At 40.9% G+C, this 11,124-nt stretch overlaps 1 protein-coding gene across 1 annotated transcript; it reads left to right on the top strand.

Annotated features, from left to right (window-relative positions):
* The first annotated feature begins 341 nt into the window (after positions 1-341).
* On the top strand, positions 342-8,531 carry LOC147308689 (volume-regulated anion channel subunit LRRC8D-like). The gene is made up of 2 exons (XM_086272810.1): positions 342-743; positions 5,133-8,531. Exon 2 carries the CDS (start codon positions 5,135-5,137, stop codon positions 7,622-7,624), a length of 2,490 nt encoding a protein of 829 aa, XP_086128936.1. The 5' UTR covers positions 342-743; positions 5,133-5,134; the 3' UTR covers positions 7,625-8,531.
* The last annotated feature ends 2,593 nt before the right edge of the window (positions 8,532-11,124 follow it).

Here is an 11,124-nt window from a genome sequence, read left to right as displayed (position 1 = left end):
CCCATCACCAGCCAGATCCAGAAAGAGCTGGAAATCAGGAATGAATCTGATACATAGTCACAGTAACACAGTGTACCCCTGCCTTGTGTGTGTGTGTTTAAATTATCTTTTTACTGTAACTTAAGTGAAAGTGTACACTATTTGTAGAAAATACCACTTTTATGTTTCTCCTACCGAGTTGACGTTTAATTAAGACCAGCTATAAAAACATTCCACGCGACCCCTGTCGTGGTACTACTTGCACGGCCGTAACGCGGACTCGTACGGGCAGTGCTGCGGCCGGCCGTTGACCGTCTGTGACTTTTCCGGTTTTCCCCACCGCCACAGTGAACGCAGCACCAGGAGACGAACTGGTGGGTGGAGCATTCGGGAAGTTGCCGTGAACGCTATCCTCCAATCAGAAGCGCCCATCGCACGCGCAACAGCGGTTCGCGCAGCTCCATGTTGGATCAGTCGTTTTTTCTTAGAAATGTGGTGACCCGGAGGTGAGGCTGCGCTTACTGTCTAGTAACAAACGGACGGCCCCGGGCAGTCAGGCGGGTTCAGGTATGAGGGCTACCCGCCGACAGACCGCAGGGCTGCAAACGAATGTTTTCTGGAGGTTTGCGTGAGCGAGCAGCGTCATCCCTTTGCTTTGAAACGAGGCCGAGAAATTAGGTTAAAGACGCACCTGGAGAGGGGAGCGAAAAGTGGCATGCGGGGTGAAGAAGTAGTAATTGGATTGAGATAACGCCTCGCTGGCAGTAAGTATATTTTCTTCTCGTTATCTTTTCAACACATTACTAAAGGGATAAAAATAAATCGCTTTAATAACCCGCAACCTGTTGTTTATTGACTAACGGAGATAAGAGGCTGATGAATGTTTAACGCGGGGACACGTGCTGCTTCTCTTTTCTCACGCGTCTGGGTGAATCACCTGATCCCGCACAGCGGGCAAAAAAAGAAAGAAATGGAAAGAACCATCGCGTGCGCCAAAAAAAAATCAGCAGTTTCGTCAGACTGTGGCAGAGATGACTGGTGTCCCATGTGGGTGCGCAGGTCTCCACGAGTTAAATACATCGTGGTGCCTGGAGCTGGTGTTGTAACTTCAGGTATGACCTAAAGTTCAGTCTGGCCATCTTTAAACTTCTGCTCAGTCCTCAATGAACTTGACTTGGAGCAAAGCGGCTGCTGTCACGTGGTGAAAGTCGTAATTCACCCTGAACCGAGTAGCGTTATTCCTCTACGAGTTTAATCAGGAAACTATCGCCAACGCTAGCCCGTCCTTGATGCCAGGGCCGCCTATAATAACCGAGGGCCCCACCCTTTCCTGGGGGCCCCACATTCTCTCACGCAACGCCTCCCCCCTCTCTAATCTGTTTGGATCTGTTACTTCGCCCATGTGTGAATGTGTGTGTGCATGGGTGGATGACTGGTTGTGTAAAGGGCTTTGGGATCCTTAGGGACTAGTAAAGCGCTATACAAATACAGGCCATTTATCATATGCAAAAGACTGGGGGAGGGCTGATAATGCAAGCTCCTTCTAGCTTTGCCACAGTTTGATAAAGATTACTCGCTCCGCTTTGCAAGGATATAGAATAGAATAGCCCTTTATTGCCACTGTACATGTACAATGAAATTATGGGTGCTCCATGCCAACTGTACAGAACTAAAACATAAATAGTAAAACAGCAGGAACAAATGACACACAGAAGAAATGTATACAATCAAGAGGAATGTATACAAAACAAAAGAGACATATAATAGAAATAAATATAACTATATATTATCTATAGGCTATCACAGTTGCCACTAACAACAATTAATGGTGATTCCTGATGACTTCACAGTGGTGTACTAAGAAGCAACATTTCGCATCATATGCTGAGTTTAAAGTCAGAGATTTCTGAATACCTGTTCAATCAATAAAAGTAATTTCACGAATTCCACGTGTACTTTTTTAGGCTGATGTAAGTAACCTGTAATGGTCCAGTTAAAGTTTGAAAGCTCTAAAGTGCATCCGGCATGTTGGAATTAAACATCAGCCCTAAGGGTGTACTCAGTTAAAATAATAAGCTTCAATTAAAAGTTTTATTTTACGGCTCTGTGACACAAAGCTCAAGATTTTTCTGCAGTGTAAATCTCTTTGTTTGCAACAGCTTTGCATTTTACTGCTGTTTTTATACTATTTGCAGATTTTTAATCACCATTTTTGCTCATTACACGTTAATGTCTCTGATTGGAGTAGGTTGCACTCACAGGGATCATTTTGTGCGGAAGAAGAGTCATATGATAAAAAAATGCCCACTTTTTGTGAGTGTGCAAAGAGCCTGAAGCAGAAAGCCCGGCTCACAGAAAAAACGGAGATAACCATCATCATGATACCCTTTCTTTCTGACTGGGATTTGCATTTTAGATTTTGTCCAGCAAACTAACACAAAGAAAGCCTAGTTGTGTTGAACTTCTTTTATAGTACACTGCTGTTTTATTTACAGCCACAGATTTCCCAAACATATTTCTTAGGTAAAATATATGGTTAATAATGTGGCACTATGACACAACACCATTCTAATAATGACTAGACAGCCAAGCTATTAGTGTGACCGCATCTAATAGTGCTAAGTCATAGTGGTAGCTGTAACAAAATGCAACCTCTCATTCAGTATTTCTTTCTATGTTCATTCATTTCTATGTTAAATCCATGCAGTATGTTAAAACAATTGGATATCATAGTTAAAAAAAAAATTAAACAGCATTTTCTTTATGGGCACACAGTAAAACGTAGAACCAGCAATCCGGTGTGATCAATGGATGCATTAGGCCACACCAAAACTACATGCACAATCCTTCGTGCAAACATTTGACTGTCAATTTTGTGTTCTTACCGTGGAAACTGAGGGAAAAACACGTTAACAGTAATGACGTCTGAGATGGTCATTCATGTATGTGACTGTACCAAATGCTGTATATGCTGAATAGAACTAAAAGCTGAGTGAGTAATGGTCAAGGGATTACCTCGTGGCCGATACACAGACAAGCTGTTAGCCTTAGTTAAAACATCCTGTAACATGTAAGGCTGTCACGCTAAGTGAATTTTTAAATTGCAAATGACTATTCGTACCTCTAAGGAAAGACTTGTATATATCTGAAGGATGTTGAAACATTCAAAGCAGATTAACTGCTGATTTGAATGCAGATCATATTATGATGTTTTAGTGTGTTTTCCAAACTATGTAAAAAGTGCAACATTCACTAAGTAAGAGAACAATTTTCAATGCATCACTAAAGGAAATGCACATCTGCCAAAGGTCTTAGTGAGTAAGAACACTGGTGGATTTGGGGCTTCATCAAAGGACTCTGTTCCAAAAACAGCATGTTGTAATATGTCTGGATTTAGCACAGTTTTGGCCTGGTGCTTAAACACTATGAAAAGGAAGTGAGAGTTCAATGTAGTTCACACCATGATAAAATGATAGGGCACTTTAATACTTGTAGTCACTGATTCATGGTTCATGTAGCGGGAGGATAAATGTGTTACTCCAGCAGACTTAGCTGAATGCATGAAATCAGTCTCCAGTTTGGTAACTTGCTATGGATTTAGATTTGTTTTATATGGAGGAGGCCATGATGGAAACAAATTAAATGCTGGGACTTTATCTCCCTTCCGGTCTTTTTTTTTTTTTTTTTTTTTATATACCTGTTGTTTATTTTTCTCCTTATAGGGGCAAACATATGTTGCTCAAGCTTTTCTACAACTTTGTGCATTCCCTCAGGAATTTTCTGACATTTGAGAATCCTTATATTTATGCTAATATTATTATTTCTTATATTGAGACAGTGATTGTTATCATCTCACTGATAAATTCAAAAACTGGAGTGAAAAAGTAGCTGAGCATGTATAGGAGGAATCAACAGTATTGAACAGGCCAATCACAATAGTTACGGCGTAGGTTTTAGATTTCCTGTTGAAGCATAAATCCACATCAACTTTGTCCTCTAAACAAAATGTGTCAAGTTATTTTGGAAGGGTTTTTTTTTTTGTTTTGTTTTCTTACTCGGGCTGCTCATGACAAGAACTGAAAGAGGACTTAAAATATCTCCAAGATGTCCAGCTGGCCCTGTGCAGTTGTTATGTCCATGAGTTCCCAGCAAAATGTCAGATTTTACAAGCATGGGATATCATACCAACATACCGTTTGAAATACTAATATTAAAGTAGTTGGACAGAGTCATCTGTTCTTGCAAAAGGACACAGGGCATAAGTACCACAATATCCTGCACTCGTGTCATAATTTCCTGTTGCATGTTTAACCCTTTTTCTATTAGTATCTGATCGCCACGGTTCGCTAGTTTTCAGGGTTTTCTAGTTGGCCATAGTACCTGGTACCAAGTGCTAAAATAGTACCTACTTGGCCACCGGTTCTAAGCGATCCAAGTAGGTACTAAAATGTGACATCGTCAGACTGCATGTTAGCGACTGGCTGGTCAGTGGTGTCACTCAATGAGTCATGAGAGTTTCTTTCTCATGAAAATCAAAACTGCCACACGAAAAGCCACAAACTGAGCAGTAGCTATATCATCGCTTCGACGGTCATCTTTGTTGTAGCCTTCGTGTCACATGCTTATGTCAAGGGATGCACGGATGGGTTGCTGTAACAATGACCACGCACATTATGTGGTACTCGATTGTAATAGAAAACCAGTTGAGTTTTGGCGAGCTGATCTGAGTAGGTTTTAATGGAAAAGGTCCTTTTGTTGGACCACAGTGTTTACAAAGGCTATAGTTAAATGCATCTCATAGCACTGCTGCACCTCAGTGATCATATTAAAATGTGTCTTTGTGGTGGTATAAACTTTGTGTTGGTTTAAGCTAAAAGTCCCGAGACACGTCTGGTTTAAATAGGGTTACAGGTCTGTAGGTTTTATAAATATTCAAATATCATGTATTATGCGACAGGCATGGTGCACACCCCAAATACAATCAGCTTTCATTAACGATCATGATCATGATGAGGATGAACTAGAAAAATAACTGACCAATTTATAAATAATCAGAATTAATCAGTTAATTGTTTTGTTCAAGTTTAGTGCCAAAAAAACCATAAAATAAATAGTATAAGTAAAATTAATTGAGTTTTGTCTCTTTGTTCCAGCGATGTTCACTCTCACTGAGATTGCATCCCTGAACGACATCCAGCCAACATACCGCATCTTAAAGCCATGGTGGGACGTCTTCATGGACTACCTGGGTCTGATCATGCTCATGCTGGCCGTATTTGCAATGACCATGCAGATCACCAAGGACCAAGTAGCTTGCCTTCCATGTATAGATAATGCAGAGGAAGCCTCAGGAACAAGCTCGTTGCCCCAGCAGAGACCTGAAGATGTAACCTCATCCACCAGAGCCCCTGTAGGAACAACCATCCCACCGGTCACTAAGGACCTAACGGATGAAGCGGTCAGTAAGATTACTGCATTACAAGCCCCTCCAACAGGGGTCAAAACAAACCTGGACTTTCAACAGTATGTCTTTATCAACCAAAAGTGTTACCATGATGCCTTGCCCTGGTATTCCAAATACTTTCCATACCTCACCCTCATCCACACCCTCATTCTCATGGTCAGTAGCAACTTCTGGTTCAAGTACCCCAAAACAAGTTCGAAGATTGAGCATTTTGTTTCTATTCTGGGACGGTGTTTTGAATCTCCTTGGACAACAAAGGCTTTGTCTGAAACTGCTTGCGAGGACTCGGAGGAAAACAAACAGAGGCTGACCGGCACCTCTTCTGCACCAAAGCAGGTGTCTATAGAGGGGAACGATGACAGCACAAATGTGAGCCCATCCACACCCATGCTTGGGGTGAAATTTTCTGCAGATAAGCCTATTGCGGAGGTCCCAAGTAGCATGACGATCTTGGATAAAAAAGATGGGGAGCAGGCCAAAGCTCTTTTTGAGAAGGTGAGAAAATTCAGAGCCCATGTGGAGGACAGCGATTTTATCTACAAGCTTTATGTAGCACAGACCATTGTCAAATCTGTGAAGTTTATTTTGATATTGTGCTACACTTCAACCTTTTTAGCCGAAATAAAATTCACACATGAATGTAAGCCTGATATAAAACATTTAACAGGATATACAAAGTTCTTTTGTACACACAACATGGCTTTCATGCTGAGCAAACTGCTCGTCACCTATGTGGCATTGATAATGATCTATGGGATGATATGCTTGTACTCTCTCTTCTGGGTGTTCCGGCGACCCCTGAAAGAGTATTCGTTTGAGAAGGTCAGGGAAGAGAGCAGCTTTAGTGACATTCCTGATGTCAAAAATGACTTTGCATTCCTTTTACACATGATTGACCAGTATGACCAACTTTACTCCAAGCGCTTTGGCGTTTTTCTGTCTGAGGTCAGTGAAAATAAGCTAAGGGAGATCAGCCTCAACCACGAGTGGACTTTTGAAAAATTAAAGCAGCTTGTCACGCGTAATGCACAGGACAAGCAGGAGCTGCACCTCTTCATGCTCTCTGGACTCCCGAATGCAGTGTTTGACCTCACAGATTTGGAAGTGCTCAGACTGGAGCTGATTCCTGACGTGAGGTTCACTGCAAAGGTCTCCCAGATGACCAGCTTGCAAGAGCTGCATCTTTGCAACTCTCCGGCCAAAGTTGAGCAGACGGGCTTTGCTTTCCTCCGTGACCATCTCCGCTGCCTTCATGTCAAGTTCACCGACGTTGCCGAGATCCCGGCTTGGGTTTATTTGCTTAGGAACTTGAGGGAGCTTAACCTAATTGGCAACCTGAGCTCAGAGAACAACAAAATGATTTGCCTGGAGTCCATGCGAGATTTGAGGCATTTAAAGACGCTATGCCTGAAGAGCAACCTCACAAAAATCCCCACAAACATAACAGAACTTTCTCCGCATCTGATTCGGTTAATGGTTCACAATGATGGTACAAAATTGCTGGTCCTAAACAGTTTGAAAAAGATGACAAATCTGATTGAAGTGGAGCTGCACAACTGTGAACTTGATAGGATTCCCCATGCCATTTTCAGCTTAACCAATTTACAAGAACTTGACCTGAAATCCAACAATATTCGAACCATAGAGGAGATCATCAGCTTCCAGCACCTCAAGAGGCTGACGTGCCTTAAACTGTGGCACAACAAAATAATCACCATTCCAGCCACCATCGGCCACATCAAGTCTCTGGAGGCTCTCTACCTCTCTCACAATAAACTGGAGACCCTCCCTGCTGCCCTGTTCACTCTGCCCAAACTGCGACACTTGGAGGTGGGCCACAACTCCATCTCGGTGCTTCCTCCAGATGTGGGTCTCCTCCACAACCTCCAGCACTTGGCCATCAACTCCAACAAGCTGGAGGGGCTGCCCAAGCCTCTGTTCAGATGCACCAAGCTTAAGGTGCTGTGTCTGGGGCACAATGCGCTCACGATGCTGCCAGAGGCTGTGGGTCAGCTAGTCCAGCTCACTCAGCTGGAGCTCAAAGGAAACTGTCTGGACAGAGTGCCTGCCCAGTTAGGAAATTGCCGCCTGCTGCGCAGAAACTGCCTAATCGTGGAGGACCATCTTTTTGACACACTGCCCGTGGACGCTAAAGAAAGTATCAGCCGAGAAACCTTTTAGCACAAAAGCCACCTAAAAAGACGGATGGCTTCAACCATTATTTTTGTATTGTATTATCCATGCATTTCTTGATTAGTATTTTTAGGCTGTCTTAGTTGCTTCTGTTTAAATACAGCATAAGAAAACAGAGCTTTTGTTATTGCGAAGTATGTATCTAATGCAACATTGTTATTATGCTTTTTTGATAGCTTTGAGATATTAAAAATCCAGCTTCTTTGTATATTATTCTATAGACCAAAACCATTTCAGTGGCACATTATATACATTTGTCATTATTGTTTTAGGTACTCAGGTATAAATGTAACCATTGGGAACAATCTTTTTGCCTTAACTGCTGCTATTTGTTTGTTTTGTTTTTTTACAGTGAGGGCTTTCACAAACAACAGGACAAAAATTAATAATTTATGATTTCTTGTCAGATTTCTTTCTTTTTGTGTTGAAACTATCAAGGTACTTTTTAACTTGTTGAAATCAAGTAACCAGTGTATTTTTTTTTTTCTTCATACCTATGTAGCCGAAAGAATTTGAGTTGTAAACTCAGGTGGAGACCAGAAATGAACTTTTACCCCACTGTAGTAAAGATTGTATATGAAAGCCTCCAGTAATTCATTTGCACATTGAAACCCTAATGATGTAAAGATTGGTGAATGTCCTGCTGAGAGAACTAATAAAAGGGAAATCGGTTGACTAGCTTTTGAAACCATGTTTTGAAGTGTGATTTGAATCTGTTGTGTTGAGCTACTGGTCCCACATGTCACAATCATGTAAAGATGATGACATCTGCCTTCATTCTTGTCAATGTACTTCTGTGTAGGCCTGATATACGTGTTCTTCAGAGCTGCTGTACCACCTTGATGAGCCTCTGCTCAAAGTTCACATTTTTATTGTACAATAAAACAACAGTCCAGATTAACGTCTAATGATTATCGATCGCCTTCAGGTTCATGACACTTGCTGCTGTCCTGCAGTGAAATCTGTAAGTTTGGAGATTATTCTTTTAAATATGTAAGGTGGATTAATAACATTTTAAAACTATCATTGGAAAATGAACAGATTTTCTTTCAAAATTGACTTTTTTTCCCCCCACTTGTTTCCACTTTCATTGTTCTATTCTTGGACTTGAGTCACAGTTCAAAATGATCCTTACACTGGGCCTTGGTACAACCCCCTGACTTCAGCCTATAAAACCATCGTCAAACTTTGTTCTAACTGGTTTTAAATAGAAGCTTCAATCAGCAGTCAGTCTGGGAGTGTTTTCTTAGCCGACCATGAATTGTGTAGCAGAAATCAAGACTCGTCAGAACAGGAAATGTTTTTCCAATTTCCTTTTGTGTGTAGACTCTGTTTTCTGTTCTTAGGTAAAAGGAGTGGCACTTAGTGTTAAGTTCTGCTGGTGTAACCCATCTCTTTCACAGATGTGCCTTGAAGGTTGCTCTACTGCATACCTCTGTTGTAACGCTTGACTTCATGTCAGCTCATTCTCCATCCTCTGGCACCAATAACCGTGCCACGATCAAAGTCCCCTATCTTCCCCATTCGGTTTGCTTAACCATGTCTACATGAATATACCACAGATGTACCTATTTAAAAACAGTATATACTTATAATTTTAAAAATAAATAGAATTTTAATACACTTCAAGTTTGTCACTGGCTTAAGTGTTATATTGACACTAAACATGCTTCTTATTGAATATGGTGTTGTTTGATCATCCCTGTTTTTTTTTTTTAACCCCCTGGCATAAGTTTTTCACACTAACAAAGCTCCAAAAAAACCTTCCCAAAAAATACAAGCTAATGGCAAACTCAAGTGTTTGTTTAATCCAACAAACCAGTAGGGAGATAAACCTTTTAAGAACAGTCTATGATTTATTTGAAGTTAATTTGGATTTTCTTTCTGACCTGGCTCACACTTGTTTCTGTTTCTCGTTGGATTCGCAGCAAAAAAGATCATGGCTGCAAACCTCCTGATTCTAATGGAGCTGTCCTGTATGAAGTACATCAGTTTCCTCTCACAGTTATTTCAGGTTAATTAGTGATTCTAAAATGGTACTCGTAGATGTGAGTGGTTGTCTGCCTCTCTGTGTTAGCCTTGTGAAGATGGACAGTCTGCCCACTGTTTACCCATCTCTCACCCTGTGACAGTCCCCACAGCCCTGAAAGCAGTTAAGAAAATGAGCACAGGGACAGCAGAAAATATACAGGAAGAACCAAAAATATTAAGGGTGGCTCGTTCTCAGTAAGTACTTCATTCCAGCATTTTATTATACCCTTGTTTGTTTCACTCTACATTTTTCCTCCTGGAAAAACAGTTTTTTCCCCCTCCACCCTTTTCTGCTTCCTGTCTGCAGCAGAAACTCAAGAAAGATTTAAAACGTCCCTTAAGGGCTTGAGTACAAAGGTCCCAGAGTCACGGCTCTTTTGTTAATGTTGCCAAGAGACAACTGACAATGTTACATTGACCTCAGCAGTTCCCAAGTAATGGTATGATCCCAGTGTACTCTCCAGTGAAGTTAACTGAGTTCAAATAATGTGTTTTTAGTCATCCGATGTCTAAAAGTTAATGACTGATAAAGTAAATGTCTTGAGTTCCTCCATATCGTCATGCACGAGATATTTTCTGAAATGTGAATCCTATCAGACCGTTGAGAAGCAGGGGCTAGATTTGGTGCTGCACTGCAGACAAGTAACAATGTGTTTGATTCCTCCAAAGGAAGAACAATAACAGCACTGTTTCTAGGTAGGTCTTGACCAGATTTTTCTGAGAATTATGAGAACACACCTGTCCTTGAGATATCCTCCTCTGGAACTAAACATGCCCGCATGTAGTGTCATGTTTCTGTCTGCCTGTGCTGACACACATTCATTCTTAAACAAATTCTTTCAGATTTCACACTGCTGTCTGTTTAATCCCCTGTTCTTATCTGTAAGTTTTTCTTAACTTATAAACACTCAAAGAATTCAACATTGTGCATTCATCTATATATAATTAGATGAGCAAGCAGTCTACAAGACCCTACTGAGGTCCTGCTTGTTTTAACAGACTTAAACACAGTTAATACTGGAACATTTTTAAACTAATCAAAAAAGGAGATTTTTTTTTTTAAAGCTGTGTTTGACAAATGACAAAAAATTAATATGCACAGAGAACGTGTTATCTTCAGTAGGCTATCTGTTCAGTATAAGACGTGCGACACTGAAACATCTGAATGTAGTTGTACTTCTTTATAGAGTTAAAAATAAATTGAATTCAAATTGATATCTTCTTTGGGGAGCATTTTGAATTTCTGGTGACTGTAAAGACAATTTCAGTACAGTAAAATCATTGTCTCGCTGGAAGCAGTTGTCAGACAATGGGTACACTGTGTTCATAAAGGGACAGAGATGAATTAGCAACAATACCCAGGTGGATTGTAGCATTTAAATAGTCCTTAGTTGGTAATAAGGGGTCCAAAGTGTGCCAAGAAGATTTCCCCACATTTTCTTTTTACGTTTGTTAGC

Source organism: Aulonocara sp. 'chitande type north' Nkhata Bay, linkage group LG18 (genome assembly GCF_057382095.1).
Source record: "Aulonocara sp. 'chitande type north' Nkhata Bay isolate Kocher_YH1m ecotype deep benthic linkage group LG18, A_spYH_male_GT1.1, whole genome shotgun sequence".
Lineage (NCBI taxonomy): Eukaryota > Metazoa > Chordata > Actinopteri > Cichliformes > Cichlidae > Aulonocara > Aulonocara sp. 'chitande type north' Nkhata Bay.
Note: the sequence above shows the minus strand (reverse complement) of the source record. Positions and strands in the feature narration are given on the sequence as shown.